Below are 27,465 nucleotides of genomic sequence, written 5' to 3'. Positions count from 1 at the left end.
AAAGGAAATGGCTTAGACGAACGATCGAAACGGCGACTGTGTCTCGAAGATGCCACGTGCAACCGATACGTCTCAGCTGCAGCATGTCGCTTCGTACACTCCAGTTCTTTTTATTGGTTTGTCTTTCACTCTTGTGTGGATTTTTCGGGCGGTAGCGGAGAAAAAAAAATGGAATATGGGAATTCAATGTTGGAGTGCCAGATACGAGTGGCCAATGTTTTCTCAAGAGTGTTGGAGCCATGTGTGAAGGCATTTTCTTAATCTTCACAATCTCCAAGAAAGAGGGGTAATTATTGCGATGTTTTTGGAAGATTGTACGTCAATGAGAGTTCTCATGCTGCAGATGTTCTTTGTAGAATAATAATATTACAAGTTTGCAATGAGTTGGTTTTTTGTTCATTGCAAATGCCAAAGTGCATTGAGTTTCCGGTTCAAAAGACATGGGATCTCTCGATCGAGAGCGATGATACATCTCTTTCGGCATCTGCAACACCCTCTTTTATTCTCTCCTACCTCAATTGTCTTCAAATCACACGGGTAATTGGTTTCCTATGAGCTCAGGAGTTCATAGATCGATCATGAGATCCCAGTACTTCGGAGTTGATCGTTTAACTGCTGTTTTAGAGATATTTCTCCCCTCCTTGTGAGCCACGCGTGGAAGAAATGAAAGGAATAAAATTGAGATAATGTTTTGTAACGCAAGTGCCAAGTCACGCCTTGACAAACAGGGATGTCAAACAGATGTCTACCCATGGTTATTCCATCTCTTTCTATTTTTCTTCACGTTGAAACGCCTGTGAGACCCAGAGTGAGGGCCCAATCTCTCCCGGTCGTCTGGCATTCATCGAACATCGGATGAATCCAAAAAATTTTCTCCAACAACTCGTTCACTTGATTTCAGAGTTAAAATTAACCAGTCCCCTCTTTTCAAACATACTTTCAACGTTTCCCTTTTTTTTTTCCTCTTTCAATGGGTTTTCTATATTTATATGATTGATCGTGTCAACTACATCTATCCGGGTACTCTCGTTTCACTAAACGCAATTAAAGTTTCCAATCGTCGAGCTGCTTTTGCTGGGACGTTATTGAAAATTCGTAATTGGTTGTCAACGTTTTTTTTTTACTCACACCCATTCAAATGCCGTGCCAATACCACTGACTGCTGCTCATTGGCTGTAACTGGAATGAAATAACACGTGTGGTGTTGGAAATTGTTTTGCATTTGACACTTGAGAGTCAAACGTATTTCAATCCAACATTTCCGGAAATAAACTTTTGACAAGTTAGGTTTTTTTTTTCGTGTATTTTTCGATGATTAAGTGTCATAACCCGATAATAATGGCTAGGGTATTAGGTGTTACTTGCGTTCATCTGATCATAAATTTTAACGATACGTTGTAAACCTACTTTCCATTATCTCAGGCACATTAAAAACATTTTGATCATGAGTAAGATTTCTTGAGGGGGGAAAAATGATTGGAGACGTTACATAAACGGATGGGGGCTTGAAAAAATTTGATAATATCAAATGATCAATTGGTATGATCATTTGATTCACTTCCGTTTGACTCATCTGATGGCTCTACCACCGACGGACACTCAATGACTCGTTCAATCACTCGATTACAACTTAAATCAAGGGTTTTTGCATCTGAATATTTGTTTTTCACTGATTTTTTTCATTTTCTTAGTTTTATTGTATCATAAAAATTAATAGTATTTTCGGAGGTTTTTCGTAATTCTGAGGTAAAACGTTGTCACTATTAACCTTGGATATTTTTTACTGATCATTTCTCTTCGTGCTGAATTGAATTACTAAACCAACACTTATTTTGTCATGCATATTTCGGTGTGATACACATTGAAATTCATCGTTTGGAGTGGAGATAAAGAACATTTGTAACCGGAAGAATGGACGGGGTGGCCGATTGATTACGAGGAATGCGATAATTTGAGTGGAACAATGAATACGAAAGATAGTTATAGCGAAACGGAGAAATAATACGAACGTTTGGAAGAGATGCAGTCGAATGTCTGTAGGCGGTTGAATTTATAATTTCGATATGTGGCATCCGGTGCCGGTGGCCCATGTGCATCCCATCGAAGTAGTGAAAGCAACAGAAACCAAGTTTGTTTGTTGTATTCATTGACTCGATAGTGGGTATTGGAGAGCCCTGATAAGTTGTGGCTATGCGATATTATTGTTTATGGTCCAGAAAACAAGTCACAACAATTGGGTTATGAGACATGTGATATTGACTACTACATTTCCCTTCGGGCTCTTATCTCGGACTGTACGTGATGTGATGATTCATGCAAAGTGATTTCTTTGAAACTTGAAACCAATACGTTTGATTAGAGTAATTGACTGGCATGTTTTAGCATTTTCCAATAATTTCGTAATTGAGAATAGTCTAGAGCTCTATTTTCAACTCACCTCCAACGAGTTTTATTTATAAACTCCCTGCAATTATCTTGGACTTTTAACTTGAAGCAATTATCAAGACTTTGTTTTTAATTCAGTTAAAAAAAAAAAATTAAACATTTTGTATATTCAGCTCCATTCTCGCGATAATTTCGTAACATGACTCAATCCGCGAAAAATTACATAAACCTCAAGAATAGCATTTGTAATTGATTGATGGACGCAATTACATTCACATTGGGCATATCAATCACTGATTTGTCATGGAAAAGAAAAGGAATTTGAAAGAGTCAAACGTGAAAGAGAGCCCACCGTGAAAAAAACACAATAGGAAAATAAATACAATGGAATAATGAAGTAAAAACAATAAGGTCCGGGGATTATGTCTCGAATTTCAAAATTTTCAAATTCCATTCAGGGTAATATTCACACAATATCTAACTACCATCGCACGGGTGTATAAAAAAAAAACTCAGACTGATGAATAGGCACATGCCGTGTCACTGTCCGCGTAATATAATTATCCCCTCCTGTCAGTCTGACTTGTCGCTCCATTCTGCTAAACAATAATCTTGGTACACGTAAAAAATCGATAAAACAATCATGTTCGTTTTGAGCCGACGACGACCAGGCCCTTTCCTCCTCCCTCCTTCCGTTTTTTTAAAATTCACACTGTGTATGCTTGGGAATGAGGAGAATTGGATTTTAAAAAATAATCAAAAAAATCAAATTGTTTTATGAATGAAATGAGAATGGAGATTGAAACTTGAGTCGATGAAAGGAGAATCGACGAAAAATACGTCCTCTTAAATATCCACGCTTTAGGTATTTCACTCATTAACCCCGGGGCGTGCGCATATTTGTTTCACGCATCCGTTTCCGCTTTGGTGAATAATTTCTGTGGAATCATGACACAATGAGCATAAACACCATGAGGAGCGATGGCGAGGGGGGCATTGGATTGAAAAATCATTTGTCAAATGCAATCTTTGATGATAGAGATTTAAAAGCTCCAGACATATCCCGAGCTCAAACAAATGGAACGTAAACACTCCTAGTCCTGTTTATTACGATAATATAGAAGGTGAATGTCCCCGATGATTTCCTCAATTTTTGACCTCAATAATTTTGAAGCTTCGAGCGACGTCAATTATTCATACTAAAAAATGTTCAGAAATAATCTCTCGCTACGAGTTCTTTATTTAAATTATTGAATTCAAGAATCAAATTAGTACTTATCACTTTTTCAGGCATTGCGACGATGAAACATGGCCCTGTCAACCAAAAAAAACTTTATTACAATAGTTTTTATTGAGTAATGATGAGCCAATAATTCTTAATTTTCTTATATTAATTAAATTCAAATTCCCATTGAGAATCCCAGTACAACAATTATTTTATTTTCACAAAATGTTTAATAGTGATGCCATCCTAATCGATTATCGACAAATTCCATAGGATCGGACCTCGCGCAAGTCAGCGCAACCCCTAAAGCAAAAAGAAAAATAAAAAAACTATAAAACCCAACAACCTATTTGTTTAATTATCAACGGTAACGCATTAACTCGTTAATTGAGCGTCAGATGACGCTCTTTGTATCCAGATTGACACGTTTTGTGTCGGCCAACGGTTCACCCCTCTATTTCGTGTAGGAGTTGGTGGATGCTCTGGTGTGTATAACCTGAGACACCCAATGGCGATTGTCAAATTTCTCCACAGCTCCATATATTTAAATATGTCCGGGATAAAATTGTGCGCATGCTCCTCAATCCATACCATGTACCCCATGGAGCTACCTACACTACCTGTCTATTCCATTTTGAGATTGGGGTAGCAACGTCGGCGTCACCGAGTGAAAAAGAGAAGGAAGGGGCAAGACCGGATGGTGCGGTGTTAATTGTATGCACAAATTAGAACAATGAGTTTGAATAGCATTATTCGGGTTGTACCCCTCCAACTCCCTTCTACATGCCAACCGGCTTGAATGACACTTCTATGGAGGTCTTACGCGATTGGGTCCTTTCTTGGTTCGTCCGTTCACGCACAAACTAAAACTCCCATTGTTCATGATTTTTGCGTGAGGTCCTCCCTTCTCTCGCTTTCACCGATGAATACCCAAAATCGAATAAAAATTATGAGGTATAACTAGCCAGTCGTTAATGGCTCTGCTTCGCTTTTTCGTCCAGTGCGAATTAGAGAAAAAAAAAGGTGGCGAAGGTATTTAGGCTCGTTTAGAAATAATTCCCACACTTGTGAAAGAACTTATTTGCCGCTGAGTTTTAAGCCTTTTTTTTCTCTCCATGTTTTATTTATTTTTTTATTCATTTTTTGTCTCTCCTTTGTCCTTCATTCACTGACCAGAATGAAGAGAAAAGCCCCGAGAATTATTGGTGCTCTTCATTAAATTGGATCCTCGATAATTAATAGAAAGAGGAGTGGTACAAAAGTTTGAGGTAACAATAATATAACCACAACCACTACTCTCGACATCCTTCAAACGCGTTTGTGTCCTCCGTCTCCACTCACTCACTCACTCACTCACTTTGGCTCAAGCCCTTCGGCATTAATGTCGATAAAATTTTCATGTACATTCATCACGTGCATATAAAAATGGAGAAATAACAGATATTGCATACTCGAAGTATCTACTTCTTTACCTTTACCTTCAGCCCTGCCGCCCCTACTTTTTTTTTTTTTTTTCAGAACACTTCTGGTGGTCGTCGAATGTCGTCAATTTTTTTCCAACTCCTTTCTCACCCTCTCCCTTACCATTCTCATGCATACACTGAAGGGGTAACGAGCCTCGAGTCGCGGGAGAGAGAGAGTATCGAGGCTCTGATTAAATTACATCCCATGCGCTCGTTGAATAATCGATAGGGGATATAAAAGGTGGTTGGATAGTCATTGGATGAAGGAAGAGGCTGTGGCAGAGGGGAGGGAAAGAGGTATTGGAGATCGGGTCGTTAACGAATTTTCTTTCACCTCTTGGAGCAGATCTCGAATGCACCTGCCTTCACTCACTAACATCGTATGGTTTGTAGATAGGTGGTAACATGTAGACATGGAGTGAAGGGGGAGGGGGAAGATAAAAGAGGGAGAGGAGAGAAGAGTTGGAATACTAAAGTCGAGGAGGTTTATGTCGGATATCGGTATTGAGTAGTACCGACTCGCCCTCTTTCCACTGGTGTCGACTGACGATACATACTCAATTCACAACCAAAGTATCATACTCAATATACATTCAAGCCCCACCAATGAATCATAATGGAAATCTGAATTATGAATTGAAACGATTCTTTGATTTTTCTTTTTTACTCCTAATAAAAACGAGCAAATGAGAAATTCTTCAACTATTCCAATTAATTATAATCGATAAATGAAACAACTTAAATTATCCTCGTCATGCCTAACCTTTATAAACTTTCTATTGATATTAAAACAAGAATCAATTATGAAAAATCTGAAATCCCTGGGCATTGAAATTAATTAATGTTAATAAATGAAATGAATGATAATATCCCCTTTATGCTTCGTGTTCTCAAATGTCTATAGACTCTTGTAGACATTAGAGCAAGGACAAGACTGAAAATTAGACGCTCGGGGGTTTGGATTAAAATAATTAAAACGTCCCAGAGTGGAAGAGGCAAAAGACCCATCCTCTACGTATGCTGGGTGATGTAAGGGGTTGGAAAAAGGAACGTGAGACAGCGGAAAAGTGGAGGAGAGATGAGTCCAAAAAAAAACAAAAAAAAAAAGTGAAAAAGGAAAAAAACAAAAATGCCGAGAGACAGGAGGAAGAGTTAGCCGGGTTTGATAAGCGAACGAAGAAAAACACAGACTTGATCAAAGTGAAATACGTATTGCCAGGCCATGTGGGTAATTATCCTGGACCTTTGCGCTAACCCCTTTTCCCTCAAACCCTCCCACGACCCCCTTAAGCCCCTCTACCCTCCTTTACTTGGCTCTCTGATGCCTCTTTTTTCCCTCCTTCCTTTATCCTCCAGAATATCCACCACTCCTACGGGGTTGCGCCGATTCGTCTCGAGAGAGTTGCTGCTGGACGCGCGCGCGCGCGCGCATTCCCCTACTTTTCCATTTTCCATCTTCACAAAGCCAAAATATCCGATCCTTTGAAAATACCGACAGCGAAGCTCAATTACAAATATTCCAAGTGGCTATTACACAAATTAATCCCATTGATGAATATATTAATACACCTGCCAAGTAATATTGGAACTTGTCATATTAACTGGTGAGAGAAATCAAGGGATCGCTCTCTCTCTATAGTTTTGGAATGTGATGCGTTGATGATGGTCGACAGAGGTAAAACTCTGTTGGTACGGTATAGAGCCCTAATTAGCTAAGTAAAGGACTGGGGGAGACATATTATATCACTTATAGCTCTCCACTCTGCCATCATTCAGCGTCTTCTTCATATTTCCGAATGAAATATCACCCAAGTTAATTTTCAACTTTGTTGATATACCGTTCCCTGCACTTCTGCTCACATTTTTCCCGCCTCTTCACACCCATTCAATGTTATGCTGTTTTTATCTCAAGTTTTTCATGCAAACTGATTTTTAATTAGCCCATGGAAGAGATCACACGGTCATGTGTCAAATAATCTTTTGATAACATCTGAGGGATTCATTAATATTTTCATTGAAAAGAATTCGTAGTGCAGTGTGCATTGATTGGTCATGCACACCAACGACATTTTGGGTCTTTCTCTGAGTCTACAATCATCTTTTCCAAATGTATAATTGAATGGGTCGTACAAGTTTCGGTGGTAGTGGAGGAGCGATAAAATCATGGGGGCTTTGACGGATGGATTTCTAATGATTGATAAAGATAATTAAGCGAGTCAGGCTAGTCTCCTTTTCTCTTGTTCACCCTCTTTCATCCCTGGGCACCCTCGCCTCCCCCTCAACCCCTTCTCCTGCTGAAGCTGACGCGCCAACCCTTTGATTCAAGTAAACCCAGCAGCACCCTCAGAAAGGGGAGACTGATGCCACCAACGTCCCCATAACGCCTACGACGTTACCCAGAGAGAGAGAGAGAGAGAGGCTTTTGAAATCTCGACAGAAACGATTTTCCCTTCTCTCACCGTCCAACTCGCATTACTATTGATGAATATAATATTCAAATTTATTTGCATGAGGATATCACACAATTAGAACAACATATTTTATTTCATCTCATTACAAGTAATGTTGAATTTGTCAATTGATTACTTGAAATGTCATGAGGCAACTCATATCGTTGAAAAAACCGAGAGGAAACAATCACCTCTACCTCCGCTGTTCTTTATTCCTCTTTCTCCGGACGCTTGAAACAAAAACTCCGGATTCAACTCCCAACCCTCTAATATAATTCCCCGTTGACCCGTCCCCCGGCAGAAGCAACCCTTCCAAGCCAAAGGGAAGACCGATATATGCAAAAAGGCTGAACCCCTCCCTCGGTACAGCGTTATACACGTCGTGAATGCCGAGGCACAATGAGCGGGTAATAATTTAAAACACGGATAAAATCGATATAGTGCCTACCCCTTCGTTTATGGCTGTACAGTTTTTTTCTTCTTCGCTTTTAATACACCCCTCGACCCCCAGCGACTTTGGATTTTGTGTCACGCGGGGTGATTTCGCCGCAAACGATTTCAAACACTGCGTTTGGACGCTTGCGGTGTCTCCCTTATCTGTGTGTAGAATTTTTTTGCCTCCTTTTTACACTCAGACGTAATTACAAATTTGTATAGCACGGACTGTGTGTTAGTATCAACGAGATGTGTTTGTATCGAGCCAACCATTTTTGATCTCGTTGTGATCAGGCCGCGTCCTCGTGTCTCTGATCCCCACCGCTTCTTCTAGATACCCAACTTCCATTGCTAATAAAATCACCGTCGCTGACTCATTGATTTGATTAGCAAATAAACTACATATATACATAGCCTATTGATTTGTAGTTATTGTAAATAGAATTGTCCTGAAGACCGGAAAAATTGGAGCCCATTGATATTTGGGTATTTATTTTGTTAGCTAATTGTGAAAGTATTTTTTAAGACGAATATATATATATACTTTCCGCGTTTAATTGATCGTTTCGAATCGTAAAATGTCGATCTATTTAATTTATTCTACGATCTTAGGTACTGCGAAGAAACTTTAGAAACTCTAAATCGCAATTTAGGAGTACAATGATCAATATTAACGATATAAACTCTTTCACTTTCACGAAATAAAACAAATTCATCCTTCTCAATGCTCTCCTGTGTTGATCGTTATCGAGAATATCGTAAATCACTCAGTCCGGAGTAGGTTTAAAGTAGCTCGTCATTTATTTCGTTATAAATATGTTGTAATTTATAAACGTCCTCATCACATATTCCCATTATCTTCATCATTTCACAGAAAATTTTAAAGTTAAAAAAAAAAGAAAAAAAAACACATTGAATATTTTGCGAACAGATAGCGTTCGTATAATCCTCAATTACGTTCACTGTTTGAAATTAGCATTCTCCAAATCGTCGATATTGTATTCATATGCAGAGCTTGGGATATTAAGGGAATTGAATTAACCACGTTGGAAGTTTTCATTATTGAGAAAATTTTCAATTTTCCACTGTTAAACTCGGGACGCGGCTGTTTCACCGCATATCCTTAACTGCCCGAGCGCGTGCTTTTCCGAATCAGCAGAAATCGTGGACGCGTGGCAATCGTCGGACGCCTCACGCACACAAATGAATATTGAATAGAGATAATAGTGCAATGTTATTTACGATAATTACAATGTTAACGTGTAATACACATCGATGAGTCGCTGAATCATGTGAGTTGGACGTTTGTGAGGTGGAATTAGTCATTAATAATGTCGGAATTAATAAGTCAAATTTTTTTTTCCGTCATTACGATGAGGGCCAGGCGAACTACCTCATTAATTGCCTCCTCACAATGGAATTACAAGTAATGAGGATGAATTATCATGATTATCATGATGATGAAGTCCGTAACGTTCTATTTTCCAGAATATTAAGGGCATCTTATTCCAAGAAAGCGCTTCTTAATACGTTCATCCAGATAAATATCCATTATCGTCATTTAGTCTGTTTGTGGAATATTTAAAAAAAAAAAGCGGCCAGGATTCCTCAGCCATCGCGACACAATAAATCATCCAACCGAATATTAATCCCAGAGATATAACGTCTGATTTGTCGACAAACAACGGAAAAAAAATTTAATCATCATGAAAAATTCGACCCATAATCCACTCCTCTCTCGATGTGACGTTTGCTCTATGTAAATAACCCCAAACATCTTTTCAGATAATAATAATAATTTATTGAGACTAGTGAAGGGTTATTATGTAATGTAATAATGACGTGAAAATGGCATGAGTCATATGTTGAATCGATGTCTGTACATTTTCAAAAGCCACCTCTGACGCACGGCGTTGTCTGACTAAACATTTCCCGATCTACTCAATGACATGTGATTTTCTCGCACCCTTTGCATTATTCAGAAGTAAATCTTCATCTTCCTTGACACATTCATTCACACCACCATACGCGCACCAAATATCCCGCGGATGTCTGATTAGACGCGGAATTAATGATTCGAAAATCAATACAGTGCCACTCCCACGGGTATTAAGACACTGTTCAGTCGTTCAGAGAAATTGGGGGGGGGGGGGAGGATGAGGGGGTATGGAGATGCCAGTGAAAGACTGGGTTGTAGCCGTCAGACTGAGACGAAACCAGTGGGATAAAGAAGAGAAGGAGGGGTTGAGGTGGTTGGTATAGTTTGAAGGGACTCCTACTATTTTGTCACCAAACCCTTCTTCGGGCCTTTGATAACTAATTAGTGTTTTACCCCTTCTCTCTCTCTCTCTCTCTGTCCGTCTTTGTCAGTCAGATGCTCTCCCTCTCTTTTATCGTACCAATCAGCGGTGTGTTTTCAGTTACCGCCAGCCCCTACCCACCTCTTGGTAAAGGGGTCAGAAAACAGGGGCAGAGGAAGAGCTGACAAGAGCCCAATGGGAGGATTGGGGGAGCCCCTTTTTAGTAGGGCTATATCGAATACTCTGGAACCTTTCCTTCTCGAAAGATGGGAATCAAAGGATTTTCAGTGTGAAGCGTCAAAAGTGCAGGAGGATATTTCAAAATTGGGTAGGCAACCCCTTTTCTCCACACCCTTGGTCCCTTTGCCGAACCCTTTTTCGATTTCATTTCGTGGAGAGACTAGAGTGAGACGTGTAGTTGAGATTTTTTCGTTCTCCTGCGAATACATTCCACCAAGTAGGGCGGGCGGGGGGCGGGGGGCAAATTCGGTTAATGACCGTCTTTTTTTAAGGAAAATATTTAGGAAAATACAAATGTTGAAATAGTGATCCGGCGTAATTAAATTATCAAAATCAATGCACGGAAAACAATAATTTGCAAAGACTACAGAATAATTAACGTAATCTACAGTGAGAATTTAGTTTCACCCCATAAATTACGAGATTGTCACGTAATTTTTCGGATAATGTAAAACCGTAGAGAAAATTCCAGAATTATTATGCCGCTAAGATGAAAACTTCTTGAGCTGGTGAGTTATTTCTACGTTTCTTTCCCAGTTTTTATTGAGTTTTACTTTACTCGCAGATGATATTTTGAAAAGTAATTTTTACATTTTTTAATGGTTCTTTTGATACCGTTTAAAGTTTTGATCATCATTGGGTAGAATCCATATTAAAAAAACGATAAAAAAATAATTTAAAATAAATTTCATGGCAAAGTTCTCTGCTATGAGAACTTTGAGCAATACCAAGATGAGCGTTGAAGGTAACGCAAGATCATAAATATCGTAACATTCTTATATTTTCATCAAACCAATCATTAAAATTTATGTTACGATCGGAGTAGCACCGCGTACACTCACATATATCAGTTAAGCTGCCATCGTACTCGCTTATAGTCATGTACCAAAAACTCCTGCACTCGGAGGGCTACGAATCGCGGGGAAAATAGAGGGGCTGTGTATTCGAGGATTCATGTAGCTTAGAATGGTGGGGTGCCCTCACACCCTCGAGGAGGTGGGTAATATTGTAATCTATGTGTGAAAGAATGCGGTGTGAGAAAAGCGCGAGAGATGAAAAATTGGCGTACTCCAATAGCACCAGACCTAGAGTAGTAAGGGGGTAGTTTTCGGCGTGGATTCTGCGTTCCAACTCTGCGGTCACCCGGGGGTTGGAGATGACTCTGTCTTGTTCTCTCTTTCTGGCCGATTCACGAGGAGATGAAGTGCCGTACGAACACTGGGTGGGGAGTGTACGCGTATACGGAAACAATGACGCCTCTACCCAAATCCCTGCTTTCTATTCGCTTTTTTTTTGCCACGGGGTGCCATTAGAACCCCGCGGTGTGCCCATAAAAATAACCCTCGCATTGTGAGGCCAAAGGTATAGAGATTTTCCAATACGGAAACTCAAACCCCTCCCGCTCTTACAATTTTCCCAATGAACATTCATCATTTACATTTTCTTGTATGAATTTTCCACTTCAGAATGAACAAAAAATTTTTTATGTATTAATTTATTGCCATTGATGTCGTGATTCAATTACTACGACTTTGTATACACCAGTAAACTTCCTCTTTATTGTTCATTTCAGTGTATTTGGAACAATGATGATTAATTCCGATTGAATGTTGATTGCAATATCACGAGTCAATTGGCTTGCACTACAGAAGGATTACAAAGATGATTGACTCCTGGAATTGTCGAGCATTGTCATTTATTCGAGCGTGCAAAATTGAAATGACAAAACAGTAATTTGATTGAATGTCAGTTTGACCATGGGTTTGAATTGAAACGGGTGATGCAGCGTAAATCCTAGTAGAGTCGTCGATTCATGTAAATTGTCACAATACACTTCATTCTAACTTTTTTTTTTTTTTTTTTTTTTTCCCAACGAGAATATATGCATCCAACCAAAACTTTCCCACCACCTCGGGCGCTCCAGTCGACCGTGTGGCACACATCGAATCTTTCCATTGTTCATCTGGGGATGAGTCGTATTATCAATTTTGATATTTTACCAACCCCATTGTACCCTCTCGATGAAACTCATCTGAACCACTGTCACGTCATCTATCTGTGAATGATCTGATTTTTGTGAATGCTCTCGTCTCGCACATTTCACCGGCAATCAGAAAAAGTAATCGATGAAAAATTTGAGGGACAAAAAAATGAAAGAGAGGAGGGAGAAAACTTGAAAGAGGTGCTTGTGTCTAATCATGTTTAAGAAAGAGCTTTAATTTTTCATTAAGACAGAATAGGACATCAAAGAGCGTCTTCATTTTTTTTATCCAATGCCGTCATCCCAGGAATCGAGAGTGGATTGCCCGAGGCATTGTCGTTCACTGACTTGTCTCCACAAAAAAAAAAAAAAAAAAAAAAAAAACCCTTTCTCTCCCCCGATCTATTGACATTCTCTAAATGTCGTCAGTGATGCGTTCCAACCCCTTCGTCTTCTATTATCAAACCCAGCGTTAAAAAGCCTGAAAAATATATAACCACAAAGAGCCATCTGTACCTCCACTCTACTGTGATCAATTATTAGTAGATTGATTAAAATAAGTAGACCTAACTCTACTGATATGTTTGTTTCCCTCTGCACTGTTCTTTATTCACACTTTTGTGGTTTTACATCTCCACCCGGTCGATATCTTAATAATGAATACAAGGGGGGGGGGGAAATTTCACTCTCGTTGGCTGTTGTGGGGAGATTGAAGAAGGGGTGAAGGGAGGTGATTGAGGAATACTAACAGGGACGGGGGAGTGGTGCTGTGTTGCGATATAGATGTCTGTATGCATGTATAATGCTTATATATAAGGGGGGGGGGAAGAGGGATAGCCGGGGAGAAAACGAGGAGACGAAAAAGGAAGAGGTAGGGCGGAAGATCATTCGCACCTCGGTGGTGTAATGAGAAAATTTGAAATATCGCACCAACCATCCCTTCAATTTATAACGAAAAGAAAATAACACTGTCGTTGTATTCCACTGATCTTCCTACCTTTCTACCTTACGATTTTAGAATGAACAAAGTAATTTGTCGACAAACTTTCAACTTTTGGTTACGATCATCAGAATCACAGCTGCAGTTGCACCAAAAGCCGAAAGCCCAGCACCGAGTAATGATCGACTCGACCCCTGCATAAGGAGGCTAATGTCTAGCGTCACGAAACCCTATCGTTCTCAATTTTTTTTTTTTTTTTTTTTTTTTTTTATCTCAACTCCCTCATTTTTCAGTTTTTATAACGAGAAACTCCCATAATTTAATGTATTTCTCAGATTCTGATTGAAAGATTAATGAGAAAATGATTGATGTCATAAGATTTCTGCGAAGAAGATGGGCTACGGAAATAATATTATAATTTCTATGCACATCACGGGGTACATAGATGCACCACGTGGTTGTGACGATAGACGTTAGCATCGTCCAACTGGTAATGACGAACACATGCGCTTCTCAAACCCTCCAGTCAGCATTATTCCAATCGGCCCACAAGATCTATATATGTATATGCATTCTGCATATGTTTGACTCATTAATTGGCATCTGGAGTCAATTAAAATTACCGTTAATTATTAGTTTGGTTGCTTGACGGTATAACATGAAGGGAAAGCCATTGATTTCAACAAACACTTTCCAGCATCGAAGGAAATAATCAGCAAAAATTATGCGCCTTTTTCGTGAATTCAGAATGATTTTGAATTTATTGAAATGATTCATTCATTTTTAGCCTCATTGATGGTCTCCATTGACTCTCGTGCAGGATGTTAGCCTGTCACTATTGATACACATCCGTTCCTCCCGCGCAATTGGAATTGCTGCGTATTACAGGTCTCAAATACCTATTTACGCTCCCCGTATTATTCCGTAATTATCGATAACATCGTCAAGGCTTTTTGCCGGAAAACAATGGGTCATTACATTACTTATATTCTATAGCTTGAACCGATACGTTACACTACATCATTCTTCTTCATTCTGCTTCCAACTGAGAGACTTGTTTTTCACCAATTTTATTAATTTTTCCATTTTCCTTGCAACTGATTTTCCATTGGATATAACCGAAGACAAATATAATTTAGGTTCCATCTTATGGCAACTGCGTATCATAATTGACACCTCATTAGACTCGCCTGGAAATTACTCAACTGAAAAAACAAAAAAAACGGATCTATTGAAAATAAATGCTTCTGTCAAAAAGTAACAATACAGACTTTTAATAAGCCATTTTTTTCTTAAACACAAGTGCTAATATCTTAACTTATCTGAGACAATAATGCATAATCATATATGTAGACCGGTTGAAACAGCACGACACACTGATGAATCACGACAATATTCAGTTGACTCACTCTTTGATGATAACTGGTGACAAATTTCCCAATAGCGTCCATTAAATGTCACTTTTAATCGATTGAATAATTCCAAAGTGTTTCTGGGAATAAGACGACTAAAATAAACGATAATTGATAATTTTGGGGTGAGATTGACATTCGAAAACTGACGAGCAATCCTCATCTTTCATTCGTCTGATATTTTTTGGCTTCCTTTCGGTCTATATTCATTCGACCTCTGATAATGATCGATCAACGTATGAGCATTCATAATTTTCCGAGGGGTGAATGCCCCTACTTCATGTTTTCATGTTTATTTTCATTCTATTACACTTTCTATCTTTGGTATTCCGGTCTTCTTGAAATATTCGAATTTCATATGAATTAATTAACTGAGCGTTTGAAGTTATAGCCTCACCAAACCCTATTTCAATCTCACATTCGTATATAACCTCACCCTAATTCTATTTTCGTTTAAACCTCATCTCATTTCTCTCTCAAACATTATGATTGATTACAAGTTTTGTGGCTATCCACTGTAAATATAATGTACCGCAAATTTTCACTTGTGGAATTCACGATGGCATTGTTGATGGAAGTGATCATAGACTACCGACGAAATGTTGTTTCCAACGCGATGGCGAAAGACCAGTTGCTATTTTAAATTGCCATTGAGTCTCGTAGACCATATTGGCCTTATATTAATCGTAAATTAATATAATGCAACAGAAATGCTCAGCATCAATGTTTATTTCCCTTAAATAAATAAGTATCATTCACCCCTCGCATTAATTTCAAAAGCTTTTCACAGAAGAAAAAATTTCTTACTTTTTTCATTTTGATTTCAGAGGGCAACACTAGCTGAGAAAGAGGTAACCACGCTGAAGGAGCAGCTTTCTGCGCTGACTGATGGTAATTCTAAGACTGAGGGACAACAGCAGACGTCCCAAAATGCCCAGATCACAGATACAAGTCATGATCAAAGTAATCCAAGAAGAACACCCAACAGCAACTTGGAGCAGGAGCTTCAGGCCAAAGATAAAGAGGTAAGTTCACCCAGTCCTCAAGGACACCAGTAATGTCTCTTGATTATCGGGGATAATTCACAATACAAACAACTCCATGAATGGAATAGACACAATACCAACAACGTGTATACAATGTACATGAACGAGTACAACTGCACGAGGGTTAAAACACACACACACACACATATTGTCTCTCTCTCTGTCACCTCGAACATTTAGCCCTTCCCTTCACCAACATACGCCTATAGACTGAAAACAACTACCATATCAATGGCAATACAACAATGGATGTTGAACACCGATCGACGTATTACCAGATGCTATTCACTTTTTAACCTATCACCCTGATTCACTCGCACAATCCCCTCATTTTCCACTTAAGCTATACCCACAGATTTCACATTACCACAGTAATTACCATCACATTATATGGTTGCTCTTCTCCTCTCATCCATAGTTTCAATGCTAAATTCTATAATATCCGGATATCCTCATCATTGAGAAAAAACGTCGATCGCCAAATAGATGAGCAAACAAAATACAAATTGCTTACTTAAATATATTAGCATTCAATTTTTTGGAGCCCTAAATTCCTACAATATTTTCTAGAGTTGTTGTTCAATCTTACAATAAGTCAATGACTTTATACTTGATGTTTGATGTCACTCCAAATACTTAATCATTAAGTAAAGTCGTTGGGCAGAGATTGCTCAGCTGAAGGCCAAGATTTTGGAGATTTGAATGGTGAGGAAAAAGGGGCAATAGTTGGTAATAAAAAAAGAAACGACTCAGATTGAAGGAAATGGCGTTGATTTGTATTCGATGTCGGCATATGAAAGTTCAATAGTCGCGAATGTGTATTTTTGGATGGAGACATTTTGTACGTGCCTTCATTCCACAGAATGCCACACCAACGAACCTACGACGACGAGTAAAACGTACGTGGACAGAGTAAAAATATTAAATAAGCGATGGCTAGTGATCTTAATATCGTTTAAGGAAAATTGACGGGGCTATAAGTGGTTGATAGGTGTCTTAAAAAAAATCGTCGCCCCCCCCCCCCCACACACACACACACACATTTAAATTGTGGCAAGTAAAGTTGTGAGTAATTTTCAACGATAATGACATGAAGTGCGTTTATGTTTGTAGGGTAAATAAAATCAAAGACATATTCAATGTGAGCAAGTGAATGCGAGACCATTTGCCACAACGTTGTGCCATGCTCAAAATAAACTCTCAAGACATGGATACCGATCGTAAACGGTATGATGAGAATGAAAAGGAAATAAGTGGGAATAAGTGTGTTGAGGGGTAGGGGTATACTTTGTGAAAAAATAACTGGATGAAGAAGTTGAGAAACCCACACTCACTGATAATCGAGTGTTCTCGTTTTCTCGCTATTTTACTGTCAACGATTCGAGTTGATTACTCGGAATTTCTGGTGTATTTATATACTACACATCATTGAGGATCATCGTACGCCTATTAAGCATTGGGTTATGGTAGATGGAATGACATTAATTCCTGCCGATACTATCGCTCTAGAACGCCATTTTTAATATTCAAACAATTTTATTACACCGTTTTAGTGGTGAAATAAGCTTGAATTATATTTATCATAGCTAATTCCCCGGGTGGTTGAGAGACTAGAAAAATAAATATATATTGCAGTAGCTAGCTGGCATAAGTAGCTGGGGGATAAGAGCAGTCGTATGTTTACTTTTAACGTCTCTTCCCATGGCGTTATGCATTCTTAACCGGGGTTAGCCCTTTTGTACGCCAGTATCGTAAAAATTCACCAGGACAAATATATTCTCGCTATCTTTTTACCCGTAAAATCCAGTGCATTAGGCTTCCGTTTACCGGGAAAATCTCCCAGTTAAAATAAAATGGACTGAAAAATATTCTCGATACTTAACGAGCTTTAAAAAGTGATGGAAATGGCACTTCAAGTTCAATAAGTATTCTTTTCACTGCCAACAGAATGGAACTTTGACTCTGGTGTGGTTACGCAAAAGTTGAATCTCCCCAACCACTTGATGAGGAATCGTTTGCTCAACGCCTTTGGTCCGTTGTAATTCCAAGTACCAATAATCGTCAATCCCCTCAACCTCCCTTTCCTCTTCGCTCATCCCGCGCTTTCTGCTCTGGGCTTCCTCTCTTTTCCCCTCTTTTCACTCTACGTAAAATGTGCTCTTAGCTGCTGCTGCTGCTGCCCCCCCCCCTCTTGTCTTACAATTCGGGATAAGAATTTTCACTCCCTCGTTACAATGTCTGTATTGAGCTATCACCAATCGATAACCACTCTTGGATATTTTTTTTTCTTCCATCGCTTTGATATTATTGTAATTTGTAGCGGGAAATCGAGGGAACAGGATGACATTTCACCGATAAAGATTATCGACTTCCTTCCCGCCCAGTCATTTCAAAGCATAGGAATGTTCTTTATGAAACAATCGGACGACTCCATTTGTCGTGAACATTTTAAAAGTTTTAAATTTTGATTTTCTTTGGAAAATTATTCTTCCCTTTAATCAAATTAAATGAACAATTAATTTTACATAATTCGAGGAACTGACGAGTTTGATAAAATTATCGAGTCTCTTTTATCAATTGTTTCTGTTATCTATAATAGTTTCTCACAGGATAAAATTATCGAATATGAATAATAAATCAACGGGTGAAACAATAGTCAGCCATGATGATAATAACGCCAATAAGAAATACCGAGTTAGACCGTATATTTGTCTTGATAGGGAGATTTACTGATGATTACGCGATAAGGAGCTGAATCGAGACTGCGCAATGGCACGTGCACCATTCGGGTGATAATAAAACCGCGACAAACACTGCTCACGACGCCGAATTGATAATTTTTTTTTTTTTTATCTGAAATACATACATCTCAGCAATAACACCAATAAGCCATTCGATTTTCAACTCCATCTTTTATTATTCTTTTTCATATATATATGGAGAAATTGTTGGAGAGATTGTCAAATTGTTTGAACAAGTATTTTATGAGTTACAAGGTGATATAAGGAAAAAAAGAGAAAAATTATTTCATTTTGATTGTCAGAGATTTTAACAACGAAATATTTCAACTTTGTGGAGGGCCTCTCAGTCTCATTGAAAAGGATTCTCGATGTGAGGGTTCAAGAGGGAGGAATGGCCGCAGAAAAGCGAGGGGGCTGGAAAGAAAAAAAAAAACAGAATGCAATATTTGAACTTGAGCAAAAAATCCTCAATTTTGATGAATTATTTTTCAAAATATTCCAAATACTCTCCTTGCAAATATTTATTTACATTTTATTCTGGAAAAGTCCCAATCCCCATCTGACCCCGACATGGCACACAGTTTCATTTGTTAGTGAACACCCACGTGTTCACTAACAAATCCGCATCCAACTCCTCTCCATAAATATAAAATTTTTCCCCTTTTTTTTAGTTCAAACGAAAGGCGAATTTTTAATCCTTCCATTATCTGTTTGAAGTCGAAAACTTTTACCCCAATGGGAATACTTTGTGAAAGTAAGGGAAGGGTCATTTTATGACTTTATTACGGTCACGCCGTCCTCGCTAAGGCATGTTCGAAGGTACTTCTCTGGTACTATCCCCTCTATTTTTTTTGCTCCTAACAAATAAACTTGTTAAATTTCGACGGATGCATCATCTGTCACTAGAACTTTCGTGTTCAAATGGGAAGGTTTTCTGTATTTTTTATCACTCAGTCGTGCCATTTACCGAACCGGAAAAATTTATCTTTTGAAAATCATATATAATATATCTTTCATATATATTGTTTATCATTCTCTGGGCTTTTTTTTTAATGAGGTAGTTACCACTAAAAGCATTAAAGGAAAATTTAATAGAAATTACCGAAAAAAAACGAAAAAATACATTTTTCGTTGAAATTTTCGGAATTATAGTGAAAAATGGGGTATATATGCATGGACACAAAAATCCTAATCTCATTTAATGAACAAATTAATCGTTCAGTGCTAAAATAATGTAGCTGGACGAAGTATTCATCCATCGTGAGGTAATACTCTCTCATTTGCCATTTTCAACTCATCTCTTACCCCTTCACTACCGAATATTTCCAATAATAACAAAAATTAATTATCCCCGGAAAGTTTCTCAAAAATAAACCCCTCGAAACTCGCAATAAAATAAAATTGAAACCAAATTTCTCACTGTGCAAATAAAAAGCCCGAGCTAACGAAGAGTGGCGTCCTTTATTACCAGAGGAGTCCGGAGAGATAGAGATTGGGCAGTGGTTGGTGGTGCGCAGGGGACACGCAAGCGATAGAAAAGAAGAAACGATACTAAAAAAAAACCCACCCCCTCCTCCCTCATGGAGGATAAGAGGAAGGGGGAGGAGGAGGAGGAGGAGGAGGGATCGCACAAATACGCTTGAAAATTAGATTCATAACTTTTCTGCTTCGCTTTCGCGGACGAAACGACTATTATGAAAAAAGTATAGAGGAAGGTTGGAGATGGCGTATACGGGGCTAGCTTGTTAAAAATTCCGTGTGCCTGCTAATATCAATCCTCAGTGTTTCACCGTGAAGTGACTCATACACTGGCAGGATATATAGGGGGATGAGAGTTGGGCCTCGCGCGTGTGCACATCGTGAAAGGATCCTCACTCCGCCCCTTGATTCACTGGGGTTCGCCTTCGTGGCCTGGGCATCGCACCACCTCCGTCGTCCAGACAAGAGGGAAAATACCACCCTCCCATCTACCACCTAGTGTGCGCCCACCTCCTCTTCGTTCATTTCCCTCAGGTGCATGTGGAGAAGATTTGAGGATTATGCTTTCCGTTTTTCCGGCCAACGTGATTATTAAGCTGAATCGCAACGTCTGATGCTCTCCTCTGTTTTTCATCTACTTTTTTCGCCCCTTCAAATCTCATATTTTTATTCTACCAACAAAATTGACAACCAAACAATTATTTACTCGGCGGTATTTTCTTCAAAACAAAGGGCCAACACTTTGGAAATGTTTAACAAAGTTCTATTTACGGAATTCAAGGAAATCATTTTGAAATAGATATTATTATAAACGAGGGAATTTTATTGTCGTCAGCATAAACATTGCAGACCTCTTCCTGCTCGGTAATATCTCGCAGTGGCATTCTTCATATTTTTGTCATCTGCTTCTTCTTACATTGGTGACTAACGTATTATTGGCAAACGATGGTGCATTGGAGAGGTATAAATATCCGATATTCACAGTTAATCCTCCCTTTGTGCCAAATCTCCGTCCGTCATCCATCTTTTTTACTCTAATGATTGCATTTATATTCATAATTTCGTTAATACAATTTTATTCCAATTGCTGCCAATTAATGTTACTTTTACCAAATGCAATAAATGTACAACTACGTTATTTTCAATTAATGAAAATTAACCATTTTCCGATTTTTTAAAATCAATATCCCCAAAATTTCGTGTAATTCATGAAAGCAGAAATCCCCTATTCCTACTCCGAATACACATCTGTCGTTCCTACACTTACGTTTGCAGAAATACCTTCGGTTTGCCGCATTAAGTAGCGATCCCCGGCGCAAGTCAGACAGTGGTTGGGGTTACTACAAACCAGCCAGCGATTCTCCTTTTATTTTTCCTCCGCCTATCTCTCCCTCCCCCCCCCCCGGGGGGGGGGACAAAAAAACCGTATAGCGTATTCCTCATGCCTACCTTTTGATGCTTTTTACCCCGGCCCTTGGTACAGCCCTCTGCCTCCCTGCCCCGCGTAAACCCGTCCTCAACGGTTTTTCGAAGGATAATGTACAAACCAAAGGATAATTCCCGATACGGGGAGGAAAATCCCAGCGACCGAACGATACGCGGTTGTGCAAAAGAGGTTTGCCCCTAAAAACAGAAAAAAAAATAAAAAAGGAAGGATCTCTTATTTAAAAATGTATTTGCTGCCTGCTGTAGCCAAGGACTATGTCCGTTCACCTCAGTTTGTGAAAAGTTGGTGGTTTCTCTGTTGAAAATAAACCCACCAAGGCAACTTCTCCTTTTGTTTACCACATACATTATTCCCATACAAAGTACAAATAGTATCGAGACGTACCCTCAAGTTTCTCCCTTATAATTACCAAAAATAAAAACATCCAAATTGTAATGCCCCTGTACCTTGTACCCCACACCGGGGAATTCGACGGGAGTGTATTATTATTATTATAATTAATAAGGTTAATAATACAACAGTGAAAATTTGAATACCCAGGTAGGATATACCATTGGGTGTTGTGGTGTACTTTGTACGGATTGGCGTGACCCCCGCGGGCCAATATGATTACACGGCTAAAACTCTTTGCTTCCAGTCTAATTACGATTCAATGATAAAATTTTCCTCCGCCGAATAATGAATAGATGCTGCTGAAACATGATATTATTAATATTTCATTGAATTTGATAAATTTAAATAACTGATAATTTTGATAAAACTTTTGTCGTGAGTTCTCGGCTTTGGCATTGTTCTTTCGTCAGTGAGAGGTAAAATTTAGCGCGGTATGAATGTGTAATCACACTGGAGATGGGATAATGTTGAGAAGCTAGAGATTTATTTGGGATAGATGGATGAAAATGTAACTATCAAAGTTGGCGATCGCAGGAGCTTCACTGGTGGCATTCGCCCAATTCTCCTCCCCCTCCAGTCCCTACCAATACCATTCCCCTACCTCAACCACCAACTCTCTCGCAATTTATATTACAGACGAGAGGTGTGCATATAATTAATTTAATTAAACGCCTGCGCGTTGAAATTTGTCCTATTAGTTTTGGCCAACTTTTCATCGGCTTCAATGCATTCAACGACTACAAATGCAAAATCCAGTTTGTACTTTGTCCATTTTGGCAGGATATTTCGACGGAGGAGAAAGGGTAAAAGTTTGATTTGGTTATAAATCAGATGGAGAAGGGAAGAGAAGAGAAGAGAACTGTTGCTGTCACTATTATAATATTATTTTTCTCCAAAGATTCTTCAATTAGACTGAGCTAGCCTATAATATGTCGAGTTATAAATTTTCAATTCATTGAATAATCTACACATTGAGAAAATATTTTTTTATAATTTCACAACTTCATTAATGGGTATATCATGGATTATTAAACTGTTTTAATTCAATTATTCAAATATGCATAATACTCATTTAAATGTGTACAAACGAACAATTGATTAAAACGGCAAATGAAAATTTTGCACGTCCATCAAGTTTGATTGAGCACCCCTGTAACCTCAGTCAGGCTCAAGATAGGGATTGTACTTGATTTCCGGCGGCACGCTCGACCGCCCCAACCGATAACGTAAGAGGGAGAGAGCTCCATTTTCATTGTTGTATCCATTGGGCTAAACGTCCAAAGGATAGCGCCATGTCCAGGATTCTTGACCCTTTCCAATATATACACAGTTTAACTTGGACATCAAGGTAGCAAACCAACTAACCGTTGGCGGACAGATTGCGGCTAAACCCCAGAATAACCACCATCCTCTCTTGATACTAATGTTTCAACGTATTTTAACTTCCCCTTTAACTTGCCATTCCTCAGCATTCCTCACTAAATATTGATCATTTCCAAATGATAAATATATTGTTCATTGGTAAATATAGGTGGGAAATTTTGCTAAGTAATTAGCTTTTCATTTTATTTAATTCAAAGCTAAATAAGTTCTATTAGTAATTATTATTAAAAAATTCTATCGTTATCTTCGTTTTTTTCCCTATGTGTCCACTTCGTTGTGGACACACTAACTAATCATAAATTTGAATGGGGAATAGTTGTTAAATAAGCCTGAAAATAAAATAACTCAATGATGGTAATTCCCCGTATGTATGACATTTATCAAGTGATATTTCTTTATTGATGAAGACGATACAGATTGATAGTTTATAAAAATGGGGCCAATAACGACTTACGACCCACGACCCTTGCTCAGCCAATCGGGTCAATAGCCTTATCTTAATCAAAGCGTGTGTCGTACTATCGATACTTCCCGAAGACAGTGAATTTTATTCATAATTTTTCAACGATACTGACAATCTACTCTCTCTCTCTCTCTCTCTCTCTATTCCAACCATCCAGATCAAGGGGTTTATTATTACTGGGCTTTCACATAAAATGCGATGGAATTCACTCTCATTATTGCTTAATCAACGAATGGATCAATAAGAGATACACGTAAATACGATGATGAACGAAAAATATAAAGACGCCAATGACCGATTAGTGATAATCGGGTCTTTCTATTCGGGGAAGCTGGCCGGGGTTATCGGTCCATTTCGAGGAGTTTTTCGTCAGTTATTTTTTTAGACGATCGTGATATCCCACCACTGGTCCATACGTTCGATTTCGTCTATGGGTTTTAGTAAGCAATGAAAAATAACGGGAGAGACACGACACGGTGATAGCACTGATGGTACGATTCTTCGGATATACGAGAGTATCAGTTTCATTCATAATTCGTTGAGCGTTCAGTGATGATCGACCTCGATATTTTCGAGCAATTTTTTCGCTGAGTTTAACTCCCGGTGATTCGAGAAATCCGCGGCACTTAATGACTATTGAGACATCTGGTGAGTTTTAGAATTTAATTATGGGAATTGGGGTGATTAAGATGATACAGAGACTTTTTCTACTTGAATTTCATTTTCGAGGCGGAATCATTATTAAATTCTCACAATTAGCCACTTCGAGTGACATTAAAAAGCACTTTCTATTGAATATGTACCCACCCACGTAAAATTCAATATAACGAAAATATTTTACATAATTGCATAATTGAAATTATCAGCCGATATTATCGACATTTGATGTCGTAGAGAATTCCCGAGGTCTTTCCTCCCCGTCGTTCATCTAGAAAGAGAAAATTTCTCGATAATATCGGAGGACTCTGATATATCGGCAATTTGATTTCACTGCCCCCATCTCTCTTCTTTCCCCAATCTGTCCACTACTTTCTCCATTGTACGGACAATGTGTAACGAGCCTCCGTACGCTGCATATCGTTGGTACAACACTCCAGTGCCAAACCGGCCTCGATAAAATACATCGGCTTTCCGTCGAACACGTGTACATGTTGAAAGAAGAGAGAGAGAGGGAAAGAGAAAAAATGAAAATAACCGAACGGCCGCGAGGGAGAGAGAATAATGGGAGGAAAGGGTGAGATCGAACGCGTTGAGAATCGTCCACGGAGGTCTTTTCAACTTTCTGAGTGAGGCCTAACATCGCTATAACCTATAACCGCATTGAAATAAACATAAGTTGAAGGGATCGGGCCACGTCACACGTTACTCGCCACTCGGAATGGGAAAATCTATAAGTCGCACCAAGTCGCACACATGCTAGTCGATCACTATTGACTTTTACATGCAATGTTTTGCGCTCTTTTATTCACTTGACGTTTTAAATTCATGGAGAATCATTAGACTAATAGGAGAGCATTTTATTTGTGTTTTTACGCCCTTTTCATCGGATGCGAAAATGAATGCAACGCCAATAATAATCACTATTTCAATTCATTAGAAAATTCCCGATAACTAAATGGAAGAAAATTAATAATAAAATTACTCGAGAGCCAGTTATTTTATGTCTTCCGTTGATTTAAATAATTCTTTGAAGAAAATGTTGAATGTGCAAAATGGACAATTCAATCAGAAAAGCAGCATGTCTCACGGCCAAGATGACGTTTATAGGTCGTCCCGAGCGTCGATTTGCCTTCGACTATGTAAATAACTGACTGGTCATTTCTCTCACTGTCACACCAGCTGGCGCACCACTGGGACATTGTCACGCGACCGACTATCGTCAATTGATTTACTTCTCTTCTCCAACTTTCTTCCTCCTTTTTCCAACATCATTCGATATTCAATTTTTATCGGAAACTAGACAATTCTGTGGGCATTAATTACAAAGAGGGAACACCATCAAGAGTCGGGATTAATGGGGAGGGAGATAGTGGGAATCGAGGGGAGGGAAATCATGTGAACAATTCAGTAGTTTGAAAACCCACTTTTCCACTGGTTTCCCATTCTCCTCACCATCGATATTCACCCTTCGCTGGTGGCTCTGAACTACTATTATTACGTACTTCTTGTTCTACCGTTCGTAACCCTCTACCACTCGATGACGTACAAGGTGCGACCAAACACTGATTTATTTTTTTTCTTCTTCACAACACATTTTCTTTTTAATGGCAAGTATCCAACAAAAGGATTGGACAAATTGTTATGTTGTTTTCATTGATTTTTCATTAATTTCCCTCTTTATCACTGACCTGATTAAAATTTTTCATGAAAATAAGGGAGGAAAATTTTGTTGAAAAGTTTTTTAAAAAAGAGCTACTTTTTCAATTTGACAATAATATTGTTTGACAATTTCTCATTAAATTAAAATGAGGATTGAGTTTGTAAACCGATACATTAGTTTCCCCTCACTCAACCAGAAAATACACGTACAGTTTGAAACCCAGTAATCTCCACAGTAGCAGTGAAATTAATTCGTCTTTCGTTAATGTATCCGCAGGGCCATCAGGGCGTGAGACCTCTCGCGTCCCGGTCCGATTGCTATAGGGTGAGGGAGTATTTCTGAGGAACTAGTTAAGAAGGGTGCGTGTGAGACTCAAGGGGTGGCAGATTAAAGTTTTTTTCATCCTCCCTTCATTTTTTTAAAACCCTCGACCCGGTTATTTCTTGGTGGCATCGTTACGACAAGATTGGCACTGGGTTCCCGATGGTAAGGAGGGATTTCAAATCGAAATTAAAATTATCGTTTCTCCCGAGGATTGTTATTGCTTACCTATCCTAATGATGATTACGTTTGAATTATCTTGGATATCTCATACATTATTTATATTATAATAATGATTAAATAATGGAAGGGATAGTACAATTAATTTTTCATTTACTTTTTCACTAGAGTGTGTCGATATAAATTAAATTGAAATCATTACAATACTTTCACTCGGAAGTAAAATGATTTCGTTAATGCTCCACTGCCGACGGAAATCACTTTTTCATTGGTCACATAAATAAATGTACAACAGTCTTGACTTCGAGATTGGTTCGCTCAGTAATTTTCGCGCAATTTTATGGGAATTTAAGAATAATTCAATTAGGATCTGGGGATCACTTTCCGAGATATGCTAATTCCTCGAGTCGTGAGGACTAGACCTTAGGAGCGTCTGGGTACCTAACTACATTGGTCGAAGGGTGACTCCAAGTGGGGCGGAGTTGGGAAAAAGGAGAAATCTCGGAGAAAAAAAAAAAAAAAAAAAAAAACGAGGAAAGGAGTTTACCCACCTTACCGCCTTCAATTTAAAAATCTAATCTTCAATAATCGTTTGCAGTGTCCGTGGCCCCGGTGCGGGATGACATTCAGGGGGAGGAGAATAGGTCTTGGGCGTATAAATACCGAGTTCTTCTCGTTCGCTTCATTTTCCTTCGGTCTGATTAAATTCATTAGTTTAATAGGGGAGATCAAGGTGGGAAGGGAAATAAGTATCGATATCACTGAGGCGAGTGATTTTTTTTTATTATCCCCCTCTAAATGAAAAATCAATTTTTTTCCAAATTCACCTCTACGTATTTTCATAACCACAAATCGACGAAC

At 38.7% G+C, this 27,465-nt stretch overlaps 1 protein-coding gene across 7 annotated transcripts in view; it reads left to right on the top strand.

The window, feature by feature from the left end:
* LOC135161214 (homeobox protein cut) overlaps nt 1-27,465 on the top strand; it is a 77,176-nt gene that overhangs the window by 21,390 nt on the left and 28,321 nt on the right. For all 7 annotated transcript variants that reach the window (XM_064118593.1, XM_064118596.1, XM_064118597.1 and 4 more), the window contains exon 3: nt 15,659-15,856. In XM_064118593.1, coding sequence (XP_063974663.1) covers nt 15,659-15,856 — 198 coding nt within the window. The remainder of the gene's footprint in view (nt 1-15,658; nt 15,857-27,465) is intronic.

Source organism: Diachasmimorpha longicaudata, chromosome 4 (genome assembly GCF_034640455.1).
Source record: "Diachasmimorpha longicaudata isolate KC_UGA_2023 chromosome 4, iyDiaLong2, whole genome shotgun sequence".
NCBI classification, from domain to species: Eukaryota; Metazoa; Arthropoda; class Insecta; order Hymenoptera; family Braconidae; genus Diachasmimorpha; species Diachasmimorpha longicaudata.
This window is presented reverse-complemented; position numbering and strand designations above follow the sequence as displayed.